This window comes from Protopterus annectens, chromosome 7.part0, assembly GCF_019279795.1.
Source record: "Protopterus annectens isolate FY-2018-M chromosome 7.part0, PAN1.0, whole genome shotgun sequence".
NCBI classification, from domain to species: domain Eukaryota; kingdom Metazoa; phylum Chordata; order Ceratodontiformes; family Protopteridae; genus Protopterus; species Protopterus annectens.
The window spans coordinates 239,893,009-239,908,382 of record NC_056739.1 but is presented as its reverse complement, the minus strand read 5'-3'; the positions used below and the strand labels follow the sequence as shown (position 1 = coordinate 239,908,382).

At 40.6% G+C, this 15,374-nt stretch overlaps 1 protein-coding gene across 1 annotated transcript in view; it reads right to left on the bottom strand.

Annotated features, from left to right (window-relative positions):
* Positions 1-216: 216 nt before the first annotated feature.
* The window catches only part of LOC122805922 (extracellular calcium-sensing receptor-like), a 132,382-nt gene continuing 117,224 nt past the window's right edge, over positions 217-15,374 (bottom strand). The window contains exons 4-5 of the mRNA XM_044076167.1: positions 2,581-2,704; positions 217-1,118 (exon numbers count right to left, since the gene is read on the bottom strand). Coding sequence (XP_043932102.1) covers positions 217-1,118; positions 2,581-2,704 — 1,026 coding nt within the window. The remainder of the gene's footprint in view (positions 1,119-2,580; positions 2,705-15,374) is intronic.

Sequence of the window (15,374 nt, the reverse complement as noted above, 5' to 3'; positions counted from 1 at the left end):
CGAAGATATTTCTCCCCACTGTCACTATCTGTATCATGTTAGCATTCTTTGTAGCAAATTAACTCTCAAAACTAATAGCGAATGCTTACTAAAGCAGCACTGTATGAATATATATATATATATATATATAGGTGTTCATTACTCAGTCTCATGAAACCAAATCTTCTTAATCCGATATCTTTATTAACTACAGATGTCTTCTTGTATGAATTCCTTTTAGCATGAGCTCTTTGTTGCAGATTCTTTAATGTTCATCTCTGGTCTTAATATAATAATGTAACACTTTGGGAAGAAAATGCAGCTCAGAAGTCCAAATCCAGAAGATAATATAGCAAATACCTCCACAGCAACAAGATATTTTCCTTTAGTACTGAGGTATGCTGGTATAAATGAAAGCCAAACACTAACAAATATTAACATGCTGAATGTAATGAATTTTGCCTCATTGTATCTACCTGGTAATTTTCGTACTAAGAAAGCAACTATGAAGCACACACTTGCCAAAAGCCCAAGATACATGAGCATGCAATAAAACATGATAACTGACCCTTCATTGCATTCAATTATTATTTTGTCATTGTATAATTTCATGTTTTTTTCTTGGAAAGGTGATGAAAGTCCAAGCCAAAGAGTACATATAATGATCTGCAGATTGGTAGAGCAAAGGCCAATAAAAACTGGTGTCTTGGTCCCAACCCACTTCTGCAGGAACCCTGCTGGCCTTCTTACACTGAATGCAATAAATACAATAATTGTTTTTGCTAGAATGAAAGAGATACAAACAGAAAATATTATACCAAATGCAGACTGTCTCAATAAGCAGCTTGTGTTGTTTGGTTTCCCAATGAATATCAAGGAGCAGAGGAAACACAAAATGAGAGCTACAAGGAGGAAGTAACTGAGATTGCGGTTATTTGCTTTAACAATAGGAGAGTCCTGATGTCTAATAAATATCCATAGTGTGGCTGCAGGGATGATGGCAAATACTATGGAGATTACAGTCAGTACTGCTCCCATAGGATCCTCAAAGGACAGGTATTCTACCTGCTTTAGGATACAGATTATGTTTTCATCATTTGACCAAGAATCATCTGGGCACTTCATACAGTCAGTGATATCTGAAAATAAATTAAAGTAATAAACAAAAATGCATAAAATTAGATAAAAAACATAATCTGTTGCAGCTCATTTCCATTATTATTATTCCAAAGTTACATTAGAAAACCTATATGTAAAGCCTGTGTATTTTTCAGTTTTCTTGAATCAGCCCATGGCACTGACTTTAGCTCTTTCATTTCACCCACAATCCTTTGCAAGTATTCTCTTCCTCCTCTTAAAAAATATTTCCTTCGGAGTACTTTTTCACAACTCTATCTTAAGATTACAATGTTTTCATCTAAGTCACTTTATCTCTGTTATCTACTTGGATGTTTGCATTGCAGAACACTCCATACACAAGAACATTTCAGAACACTTGACTTGCTGCAATTTGTCCTCCCCACTGAACAGCTACGGCTCTTAATGAGTTATGTCAACACCACGTTCAGGAATTTCACTTGATTTATAAGTTACAGATCTGTGGGGTATAGCATATCTGAAAACACAGTTTCAGCAATGGTCTAGCTACAATATGTCTTAATATGTTAAGTCATTATGTATTTAATTCAAAACAATGTGTCTCAGCACATTATGTGCTATTTTTTCCTGCTTTCTTTTTCATATGGTGTAGCATTCTTCAAACTATTACCATCCTCAAGTGAGATTTATATATCCAGAGGCCACAACATAGAAATGATACACAGTCAAAGCTCCACTAGTAGAAATACAACCATCTGTAGAAAACCGCAGATAGTTATAATACCGCATTGGATGCAGATTAAGATACAACTTAACAACAGCATACACACAGTGCATGCAAATGAAAAAGTCGAGGAGTACATCAAAAAACAAAATAAAACAAAAACAAAACAAAAAGATGTATGATACATATTTAACTCTGACACAAGGTATCAAAGAACTGTGATTGCGACAATAGGAATACAATCCAGATGTGATCTTAAACATTCTTGACATAGAAGTGATATAACAACCACAACAGGAGAAAGTAGTATCAGCATTGATGCTTCTAACTGTGAATGTTCTGCACAGGCCTATCCAACAGCAGATTGACTGCTGTAGGAAAGATGGCTCTATATTATAGCAGATCTCTTTAATAAGCAGAGACATGGAGGTGCAGGGTGCAGGTGATGACTTGTACTACTACAGATGCAGATGAACATATTGCTGGTATTCCTAGCATCTTGCATTTTCTAGCAGGCAGCAGGAGATACCACCTGCATCTTGCATGTCTGGAGCAGCAGGATGTTATAGCATCTCTTTACATGCCGTATATACTATGGAAAATGTATCAAGTTGTCTGTAATTCATATCCAAAGAATTCAATACCATGGATAGAATTCTGCTTGGAAAATTTAAAAAATCCAATGCAAAAAAAGCTGTTTATTAATCAAATATTAATACAGCATTAAAATTGTATGCTGAGCTAATCTGTTTCACTGTATGGAGTTGTAAAAGGCCTACCAGTTTGATTGGCAATTTCCCCATCAGAACATGGCACACAGTCATAGCAGCAGGAAGGCATTCCTTGAATTGAAGCTTTGCGGTACCCTGGTGGGCAGCTGTTACTGCAATCAGATCTAGGAGTCTACAAAAAATAATGGATATTAAAGTGTAAATAGCATTACAAGTCTGAGTCAGTGTCATCTTGGTTAGCTAAAGAAGAAATAACTTTCTTGTAAAACAAATTTGCTTTTCTTCAGGTAATCCTTAAAATGTATTTACCACTCAAAGTAGTCAGCAGCAATATGTTTACATTTCATAATGATAGTAATACTATGCAATAAATTATGCATTACACAAGGGTGAACCAATAGAAACTTGAACTAAGACTTAACTGCAAAAATGTGGATAAATATTTTGTTATTGTTATTGGCAAAATAGATTAAAAAGAAAAGGAAAAGAAAAAAAAACATTAAGGAAAGAATATAGACTGGCTTAGCATATAGCTTAACTAGAAAATTCAAGATTCAACTGACCTTATTACCTAATTTTCTTTGATAGGACCACACACTTTTTATAGCAGCAAACAAAAGTAGCCAACACTGTTGATTTTATTATAATTTCTTTATCAAGCTCAATGATAACAAAATATTTACTGTTACTACTCAGCCCTCTTTTTTGCAAGGCAGTCCAAATTTGAGGAGTCATGTTCATAAAATCTGCACACGTCTATCGATTTTAGGAATCAGACATCCTTATGAGACTGCAACCCAGTGTCCATATCCTTCCTGGGTCTATCATCCACTAAAAACTCTCCCAGATTTAATCTCTATCATGTTGGGACCAGTTGTAAAAATGACGGAAATCTCAAGGGATCTTGGTCATTCACATTTCCTATATACTTCCCCCATCTCCTAGTTGTGAAAATGACAGGAATCTCAAGGGATCTTGCTTATTCACATTTCCTATATACTTTCCCCATTTCCTCCCCTTCATTTGCTGACCTCATCCAAGGGCTACTACATTAACTGGATCATGCCTTCTCTTATAGAATGTCATCAGCAAATGTCCTCCCTCACCCCCTGGGTGGGCTCACCCATCGTTCCTAAACAGTGCCTCAAATGCCCAAGACACTAATTAAACCTGGGTCACCCAGGCTGCAGTTAGGGCTTTATCCCTTTATGTCATGGCATTAGCTGAGGAAAAATGAAATAATGTTAGATTTCTGAAAGGCCTTAATATTATATGAAAATATCAAAGCAGCAAATTCTAAAGCAGTCTTTCTGTACTTAGGTTAAGAGGCAATTGACAAAATTATTTGCACTGGATGAAGGAAAACTTAGTCCCGAAAAATCTTGTGTTTCAGTAAGAAATGTTTTACTCTGAGTATCTCCAAAAGTGACACCCTACAAGGTACAAGCTAGTGATTATTATTTTGTCTGTATTTCTGTGAAATGTCATGATTTATTTAAAAATCATACTTGCAAAATAAAGCTTATTACATTTTGTATCAAACATATAGAAGAAATCTATAGCTATTGCCATTTTCATGGGGATAGTTCAGATTAAGCTTAGAAACATATCAGGTTTTTCATATATTCACCCAATCAACTTCTAATTCTCCAATAGTTCCATTAAATATTTTGAGGCGGATTCATGCAGAATCTGCCCACAAAAGGAAACTGTGCATTCCATGACAAGCTCTTAACGTTTGTGTGACAGAGTTATGTAACTGTGTTCACAAAATAGCTATTATCAGTTGCATGTGAATAGCATTTGTAAATGAGAAATAAGTCATAAATCCCTCCCCCACATGGAAACTGCATCCCGTATACCCCATTTACTTATATATACCAAATATGTGGTCACTGCATATTAGGGAAAGGAAAGCTCCCATAGATACCACAACCTTGGTCATCTGGGACACAATTCTGTGGTCATACACTAATGATCATATAGGATTGTTAACCATTTCCCTTTCATGAACAAGAAGCTATTGCAATCTACCAAGCTTTTCAGAATCTTTGGTTCAGCATTTGCACTTACTCTGGTTATGAATCTTCAGCACCATGAATGAAGAATCCTGTTACCATATTTGATGTGTTGTGTGAAGCTCACATGGTATTTTTAATGGAAACCTGTTTGAACAAAAACTTTTTTACAGCCTTGGTATCAATAAAGCCCACATTATTTTTCCTGATACACTATCAGAAACCAGTTCAAACTTCAGTGGTGATGATGGTTGTGGTGTGATTTTTCATCTTACGATAATTAAACTGCAGAATTTGGATGCCAACACTCCAAACTTCTATGACTTCCCCATGGAAGCAGGAACAAACTGTTGGTCCTCATTTATATTTCACCACATATCATTCAGTAATTTAGTGACTTTATATCCACTGTGTTAATATTGCCTAGGTGCCCAATTATGGCAATGTCCTCATTAAGGTAAATGAGTAGTCAATAGCTTTCATTAAAGAATTGCTGGATATTATGAAGAAATTCAACTGTGTTAAAAATTTTAAAGGCAAAAACGTATACAAAGAAATCGTCAGAAACAAGAGCAGCTTTATAAACATGACATTATTATAAGAATGTTTAAAATTTTGAATGGACTAAGTAGCCACAACACGTTGAATTGACAACTTAATAAACCAGCTATATAAAACAATGAATGCAACTATTATAACAAGTTTTGAAAGTCAAACAAGTAATATGACATTTCACTAGGCAGTTACCAGTGCAAGAATAAACTTATGCTTGTATTTAGAAACCTTAACCATAATGTATAAACATTCTAAGAATGCAATTAAATTAGTATAATAACCAATGTCCTTATAATGGTCTCCAATAGGAAATGACTTTGGGTTTCACCACTGCAAGGATCTAAACTCCGAAAAGATCATGATTAGCCAGTTGTGTGAGTTGGGCAAGTACAATATGCTTTCATTTTACTCAGTGCTTTTTTAGTAAACAAACAGGTGGTGGTACGCATATGTTGCATTTGGGTCAACACCCCCCCCCCATGCTGCCATTCCAGTGTCCCATTATTTGGCTATTTCTCCCCAGCTGCCATAAACACTGTTCAAAACTCTCAGTGTGCATACTGCTTTCTGCTTTACATCTACAATGATTACAGATATTTGGATTTCATTTAAAACTTTTATTTCAAATTTTCCAGCACAAACAGTGATATAACTTTGCTAAACAAAGCACTATAGTCTCACAGTGAAAACAGACTTAGCATTAAAACTTCTGTGACTTTGAAACTCACATTCATTGAAACAGCACTGAAACTCACATTCAAAGAAAATGCATCTGGACAGTGGCAGATTAAGTTTACCTTTGGACTGTTTTCAAATCATAGACCCCCTTGCACACATTTTTAGGACCATGCAAAATTTCTTTGATTCAGCTTCCTGATTATATTAAATTATAATATATAATAATTAAATTATACCCCTTGTATAATACAACAGCAATTGTTAGACCATGTTTTAATTTATAGCCAGTAAGCCAAGAAACAAAATATATGAACCAATAATGCCAAAACTGCCCAATTCAGAACATTTCAACCATAAAAGGCCACTCAAACGTCTGTCATTACAACCCACCAATATCAGTCAATGTGCACAGTCTCTGCAGAAGTAAACATCATCTGAATAATTCCACATTAAAGAGATCTGACTGTAACTAATGAAATGGTTGCTGCTAGCAAAAAACTTTATATTTAAGTATTTCATCTACAAATTCACTGCCTGTTGCATTTGAAGAATAAATTGCCTATGTTACATTAAAAATGATAAGCTGGTAATATTGCAATAGAGAATGGATGGCATACTAAAACAGGTTCATGGTTACTAGGCATCTTATCCAAAGGAGAACATATTTAGGACTGCAGCACCCCAACCTCCTAAAATCCAACACAGTATCAGCAATCCATCTATATGCTGTGGGAATAGAACCCGCAGCCTTCTGCATAAAAAAAAGTATGTCACCTGCTGTGCTACTAACACTGCTTTAAAACTCTAAACACACAACAGATACACATTTGCTAAGCAAAACAGTTGCATATTTTGGGTAGAGGATTCAGGCTCTTGTTACCTGTAGCTAGGGTACAGGGCTTGAGCCTATGCAAATTGTTAACTACCTGCTAACCTTATTGAGGGCATTTTACTGTCTCTCACACATACACTTCAACCTTTTAATGCAAGAAATCTGGACAAAGTGTAAAATACATAGGAACAGATTATAAATATTTCTCTCATGAACTTAGAAAATTGTTAGAATAACAGGATTGGTGTTAGTTGCATTTTTCTAAAGGATATGAAGTCTAAACCTCAAATATCAGTCATTATTTAGAAACTTCAGTCTTTTTATGAGGAAAAAACAAAAATATGGGGAACAAATCTGGACATTCTGCAAAATCCTGGGCAGTTGAGGGGTATGCTACCTATCTCTTACAAACACACACACACACACACACACACACACACACACACACACACACACACACACACACACACCACACACTCCCCCACACGCACACCATACCTCTCTACCCCTTAGCACAACAAGTCTGGGTAAAGCCTGTCATAATGGGGGATAAAGACCCAAAACTAGGGACACATTTTAAATATTGCTCTTATAAATTCAGAAAGTTGCTAGAATAACAGGATTTGTGTTAGAATGCATTTTCTAAAAGATTTGAAGTCTGAAACTACACTTAAGTGCATGCCATTAGTTATTAACTTTAATTGTTAGATCATCCTGGTGAGTTCTCAAAAAAAAAAAGACAATTTTTATGAGGAACAGACCAAAAATATAAGGCAAAAATCTGGACACTGTGAAAATCTATACAGTTGAGAGGTATTACATACACACATACACCCCCTACCACCCTCTTAGACCCTCCCTCATACCTCTCAACCTTTTAGAGCAAGAAATCTGAACAAAGACTCACATAATGGGGGGACAAATGTACAAAAATAGGGACACCTTTTAAATATTGCTCTTACAAACTTAGAAAGTTGATAGAACAACAAGTTTTGCATTAGTATGAACTTTCTCACTGATATGAAGTCTAAAGCTCAAATATCTGCCATTATATGCTGTCTTAATACTCAATGATTTGCCATGGATTTCCAGCAAAACACAGTTTTATGAAAAACAGACCATGGATGTGAGACTAAAATCTTGACATTCTGTGAGAATCTGGACATTTCACTCACTTACATACACACACACACACACACACACACACACACACACACACACACACACACACACACAAAACATTTCTCCAGAAGAGTATTTACTGTACAATTCATATGAGGTGGCTATTACATTACTGTCATGCATGTTAGCCACAGCTAGTTATGAAGAGAAAAACAAGGCAAACGAAGCTACGTATGTTAATGCACCAGTGTATGGCCACTGTTAGGCTGTTTAACTATAATTGTTCAAAGTTAACAAGAGCTGCAATTACTGTGACTTTTCATGCGTCTTTTAGAACAGGCTCCTGTACTGCAATCAACAATCAAAACGGGCAAAATGGTCCTAATCTGTGAGTTAGATAAGCACACCTTGTTTTAAAATGTGATTCCTCTGTTATCAGTTCAAATGAAATAATTGAAGCACTGCCCTTTGGGGGTGCAAACATACACTCCTGTGAATACCGGGAAAAACTCTCTCTTTAAAATAGTATAGTGAAAAAACTGTCAACTCGATGTAACAATGGCATACTACCAAACTAATATCAGATTGTTTGACAGATGGTAATACAAATAATCACTTTATTTCAGTAGATAGGTGATATTAAAAATACCATAATATATAGGCCCTGGGTAGATGCTAGGATTACTGGATGCGAAATCTAGCATGGCAGAGCTCCTAGCTTAGAGGAAAATATTAAATGCCAAAGAATAGGTGCTGAAACAGTACAGACTAATAAGCTGAACATATGCACCGTTAGGGGATGCCAGCCCTGCAAGTGAGTCACTCAATATCAAATACAAAGGAGGAAATCTCGATGCACTCAGTTTTTTTATAAAAGTTAAGTGATCATGGTTTCCCCTGTGAGTGCACTGACCTGCTTAAGCACTCATGAGAATTTCAGGTTGCAGAAATATGAATGCCAAACAAATGTTACATGTGGCAAGTTACCTGTAGATTTTGGCATCTAAGTTCTTCCAAGTGCAGACAAGTTAAGGCTTGCGTCAAGCAAGATGAATTGATTCAAAAGAAGGCTTTATGAGCTGCGCATCACTAAACTCCATTACTCTAACCACTGCAGGGTGACACAAAATCTTACTAATAACATAACAGCTTTTCCTGCAGTAGAGTTATGTGTAACATAGCAACCCACAAATACATTACTTCAAGCACACTAACTATCTTAGAACTGGTGCAGTAAATCGAGTACTAACCACTGCTCTTGACAACCACAGCTCTCAAATCTCCAGATTTTAGCCTCATATTGTATGTCTGTTCCTCATAGAAATTGTACTTTCCTGAGCAATCATTGAGCAATGAAGTCATTCAATAATGGCAGACACGTGAGCTTCTAACTTTATATGCTTCTTTCAACTTGCTAAGTTTACAAGAGCAATATTTAAAATCTGTCTCTGATTTGTTTTTAACCCATTTATTATTTTAAGTTTGTCCAGACTTCTTGCATCAATATTTTCAGTAGAAGGTGAGATGGGCAGGGCAAGCTCAGCTCCAGACAATGGGCCAGATTCAGGAAGGCTTACACGGAGTTCAAGAGTAGTGTAAGCCTCCGTGTAAGCCTCCCGATTCAGGTACAGCCCAAACCTCCGTGTAAGAGACAGCTAACACGTCTCTTACACGGACTGGGCGTGGAAATGCTCAATACCTCATTTGCAGCTCCAAGATATGCAAATGAGGTATTTGAGCGATCCACGAAGCAGAAACCAGTCCGTGTAACGGACGTGTTAGCTGCAGAAATGTACTCAGCTGACAACTGAGTACATTTCTGCAAAATCAAAAAATGGAGCTATGTCAGCTCCAAATAAAGGGTGCATATGTGTCATTAAGCATGCCAATGGCCAAATATGTGGCCATTGGCATGAAAACGTGTTGCAAAAATAAGTTATTTAACTTTTTTTTTTTTCACGGGATTTTTGTGTTTAACTGCAGCACACCCCTCCGCAAACGGGGTGCGCTACCTAAAACTGAAAACCGAAGCTTATAAGCCCACAATTGTGGGATTTATGTATTACATGGAATGTCAATGGAGGGACTTGCAGACTAAAAACAATATGGCCTCCGTTTAGTGGTTGTCAAGGGGGGGAAGCTCCGTGTAAGATATGTAACTAAGCATTACTAGGCAATCCTATGTAAATGAGGGTTACAATACTGAATCACACTGCCACATAGGTAATGAGCACTTTCTGAGTAGTGTAAGAGTTAGAGAACGGGAGGAACAGAGTAAGAGGTAGGTGACATCACGGAGGGAAGGATAGAAAGAAATGTACCAGATTGGAGGGCAATGTAAGGTAACAGATGACAGACAGACATCAGGGAGGGAGGTGTGTCCCAACAGAACACTAGGAAAGTCAAGAAATTGAGGGTATACGCTATCCCTACACTCAAAGTTTCTTGATATATCGTGTATCTGGCGCTGCAGCGTGTGTAAGGCAGGTTCAACATGTGGGGCGTGTTGCAAACTGTTTACAATGGTTTGCTGGCGTGCGTGTGTAAGGCAGTGTCTTGGCGTTTTAGCATGAATCAGCCTAGCTAACACCGTGTAAGGATGTGTGCGCAAGTGTAACACTGTGTAGGGATGTGTGCGTGCGTTTAAGTGACTGTGAGCGTGTCTAAGCTGGTGTGCACATTGCTCCCCCTCAGGAAACAGAGAGGAAACAGGAAACAACCAAAATACAGGGAAACTGCCAGGGAATACTGCTGGAGTTAATTGGTGGAAACAATTACAAGCAGGCAATTACACAGGCAGACTAGAAGCCCAGCCCAGCACTTAAAACACAACAAAGAGCAGTGAAGGCTGTTTCTCACAAGAGATACTGCCAGAAACTAAGCTATCAGAATTGAAAACTGAAATAAAGCTGAACTCAGAGCAGAAATGCTAGGGGCTGCCATGGCTATTATAATCAGGCATAGGCGAATTGCTAAGGGTGGTGACAATGCAGATGCTGACAGACAACCCAGAGTGAGGAGAAGGAGAAGAGTATACAGGCCCAGGGTCACCTACCATGGGTTACATGAGCTGGAGATAGTAGAGTGCTATAGAGTGGACAGAGAGCTCCTGCAGCAGATTGTTGAGCTGTGCAGGCCACACCTCACACACAGAACCAACAGAGGGAACCCATCCCAGTGGAAACCAAGGTATGTGTTGGCCTAAGAATACTAGCAACAGGTACCTTCCAGAGACCAACTGGTGATATGATGGGGATATCACAGGCATCAGCCTCCAGGGTACTGCACCAGTTCCTGGATGCCATGTCACCACATGTCAGTGATCATATATATGTCCCTAATGACCGTGAGGTTGTGGCCAGCAATATTCTCTTCCAGCAAATAGCGGGATATCCTGAGGTGCTGGGTGCAATAGACTGCACGCATACGCATCAAAGCACCAGCCGGTGAGCGGGTAGAGTCTACATTAACCGCAAGGGATACCTCTCCATCAACTGCCAGGTCGTGTGTGATGCCCAGGGCATAATAATGAATGTGTGTGCTGGCTGCCCTGGGAGCTACCACGATTCCCACATCTGGCATCTGATGCAGCTGTACCAATCATTTGCCAATGGGGACTTCCCACACGGACACCTAGTGGGGATGCAGGTTATGCACTTGAGCCGTGGCTGATGACACCCATCAGAAATGCACACACACCTGAACAGGAACGCCATAATGAGGCACACGCACAAACACGTAATATCATAGAGCGTGTGTTTGGGCTGCTCAAGTCACGGTTCCGGTGTCTGGACACATCTGGTGGAGCTTTGCAGTACACACCAACTACATGTACCCAAATGATCATGATATGTGCTATGCTACATAATATGATCCTGCGGAAACAGCTGCAGCAGGACCAGCACAGGGCTGGGCCAAACATCCCCCCACCATTGCCAAGGCCACCACAGGCAGGGGTTGACTCGGAGGAGGAACAACCTGACCTTGTCCCAGTAGGCAGAAGGAGGCGTGCCCAGTATGCCCTGGCCTTGGCAAAGAGGCAACGCATAGCACATACACTTGGTCAGTAGGAACACTGGGACTGATACCTGCTCTGACTCACTCATACAGTAACAGGGATGCCTAACATGACACAACCTGCTTCCAAATGTACAGGTAGTGTAGTATGTGTATCCGACAGAGGTGGCCCTGCAGCACCACCTGAGGCATGAATGCCATGTGTTAAGTAATGTAATATCATGTACAATATGCACACCTGAGGACCCCAACTAACATCCATATCCACGCATATGACCCTGTGGAAACAGCTGCACGTCATACAGTGATGTACATGTGCAAAAACATGGAACAAGATACAAAATGAGGGTGTCTAGCAATAAATAGCATGGATAACCACACACCCATGTTTGTACCACAACAAGAAGCAACATGGAATAGCCATGGTCAAAAAACAATGGCTAAAACCGACTGCTACTATATAGCCTGCTGCAGACCACTGTCCTAATAGCAGGAACTGCACCAGACCTATGTCCATAGGTTCATACTAGGCTATCTGCCCTAGGGCATTAATAAGCCTAGGCCAGAGTTTTGTGGCGTCTGCCACCCCTGCAAGTTGATGGATAATATGCTCATTATTTTGCTGTGCCTCTGTCAAGCAGTGATACTGAGGTTATCCCTAGTGTATACCTGCAATCTCCCATCCATTGGTCAAGATCTCACTTGAACAAAGCCAGTGAGGTGCTCAGCCCCACATGTACCAGGATGTTGTTCCACAGCATATGGACTCTCTGGGTGATGAATCTGTCCCTCCAGCACATCCTATTAATATCTGTGTTGAGGTTTAGGTCTCCTGCCCTTGTAGTTCTGATGGATGTAGAGGTCTTGAGGTGAAGCATGTTCATAAAGTCTGGGTTGGACATAGCCTTGTATGTCAGGCACAGATCACCTCTGAGCAGTCAGTAAGTGACTGAATACAGCTGGAATTCCTTCAGTTGGGCAGCATAAGAAATATGTTTGAGACCCTTTCACCTCCTGTCGAGGAATTTGTGGGCCCATCCAATCTGAATGGGGCAGTGAATGCAATCATTGGTGTGATGAGTACAGGGGAACGATGACCTCCCTTGATCTAGATGTGAATCACTGCATGATGACGTGGCCAATGTAGAAGGCCTTCCAAACTACCCTGGCAATGTGAGTGTCAAGCAAAAGGTCACTGTCAACCTGGGTGCCCAGGTCCCTGATAACCTACGTTGTGCTTAGAGGATTGCCACCTAGATGGGAAGTAGTGGTAACCTTGTTCTTCCTGAAGGGTATGGCTATGCATTGTTTAGTGTTTAATGTAAGGCCATGGCCGTGGCACCAGTTATCTGTGTCTATGAGACCCTTCTGAAGGATGTCTGTGTCAGATGGGTTTCCAGCTATGCTTCCCAGTTTGCAGTCATCTTCAAACTTTGTCAGCCATAATCCTCCTGTGTTTGCTCGTACCTCTGAAAAGTAGATACTGAACAAATGTGGGCCCAGGACTGAGCCCTGTGGGACACCACTTGTGACAGCTCTGGAGTGTGAACTGGCACCAGCAACTTTGACCCTGTGTGTTCCGTCACTTAGCCAGTTTGCAACCCATGCTGTGATGTATGGGTTCACAATTAAGCTGGTGATGTTTTCAATGATACCTGAGTGGGGTATTGTGTCGAAAGCCTTTGCCAGGTCAAGGTAGGCTGTGTGGACTGCCTTGCCCACGTCAATGGCCTGGGTGAGTGTTTTGAAAAAGTCAACCAAGTTTAAAAGGCATGATCTGCCCTTGACAAAGCCAAACTGGATTGGATCCAATGTCTGCAAGTCCCCTATGTCTTCATTTAGAATTCCCATTATGATCCTCTCCATAGCTTAGCAGAACAGGCTTGTCAAGCTGATGGGATGGTAGTTTCTGGGGTTGGTGGAGGCACCTCCTTTGTGAAGTGTGTCCACCATTGCTGTATGCCACTCCTTGGGAACATATCCTGAGGTGAGGCTAAGATTAAACAGCTGCCCTAACTGCGGGTGTAATTACTCATTGAGTTCATGGAGCACACAACTGGGGACACAATCTGGTCCCATGGATAAAGTGTTTTCTGCCTTGGATTGAGCAGTTCCCACCCCAGCAGTGGAGATGTTTGGGGGGCTACAATCCTCTGGTGTACATACCCCCAGTTGGGGAGGGGAGAAATCTGCACTGAACCTGTCAGTCAGTATGTTGCCAATGTCTGTAGGTGCAGTGATATCAACATTATTCTGAACTAAGTCTGAGCATATCTGGGAGTTTCCTCCCAGGTTTCAAACATAGGTAAAAAGGCCTCATGATTGTCCCTGGAGTCCTGAGTGGGTTTACTCTCAAAACATGCCTCGGATGATTGTATAGGGGAACCCAGTGTTTTACTCACAATGAGCAGGGTGTCTTCCCCACGGATTACGCTCTATCTTGTAGTAGCTCCTTCCTTGTGTTGTACAGCTTGTTTATGGCTAGGGTCCACCAGACTGGATGCTTGCCTGTGGTACAAAGAGTCATTATTATTTGGGATTGCCTGAACCATGCAGTCCTGGAGGTGCTGGTAGAAGGCATTTCTAAGTGATATAGTGGCTTGGGTAATGGTGTCTGCTGGTCTGGGGGCCTTGAAAGAGACCACACCAGTCCTCAGAAATGTGAAGTCGGCATTTGAGAAGGTCTTCACCGTTTCATTTCCCATCTGGGGTGTGGGTGGGATGTGGACTCCCACTGAGAATAATCCATGATCTGATCTCACCAATGATGGGTATATGTCTGGTGTTGAACAGTGTGACCCCATGTTCGTGATGATGTGTTCTAGTATGTTGCCTCCACTTGAGGGGATTGGGACCAGTTGTTCCATGGCATTTCAGTGTATGAACTCTTGGAACCTTTGTGTTAGAGTGTTGTAGCATGATTAGTGATCCCAGTCTATATGTGGATAGTTGGAATCACCCAGTAGGATGGTGTTTTGAGATACATTTATCCCCTTCAGTGTTTGCAGGATAGCTGTGTGAGGTACCTGAGTTTGAGCGGGTGGCATGTAACATGCTACAAACTGCAGAGCAGTCTTGCCTACGGTCACTGGCACCTGGATGGTCTCTGATGCATCGTGTGTTGCCACCAACCATGAGGTGAGGGTGTCCTTGATGAATATGGACACCCACCATCCTTCTTGGTGTTGTCGGGATGCTGGTGCCGGAATGCATGATATGAGGTAACACCCGATAGTGCCGGGTGCTGTCAGAAGCTGTGAACCAGGTTTCAGGCACAGCACAGACATCAATGTGCTACATACTGAGAAGGGCATAGAGTGTGTGCAGCTTGAGGTTGAGACCTTGGGCATTGAGCAGCATTACCCTTAGTGTCTTTCCTTTACTGTGTTCTAGGGTGGTAGGTGTAGAATCTGAATCTTGCATAAAAAGGCACAATGGGGGTGGCAAGAGCATCATCTGAAATCCGGAAGCCCAGGGGTGACAGGTGCAAGCTGTCCCTTGCAAATCACCGTGGCCTGTCCAGCATGTCATCCCAGGCAGACAGACATTGGACCCCCTAGAATGACACCATAGTCTAAGCAAAATACTACAGCTGATCATCTTGTCTCTGTTTATGTGGC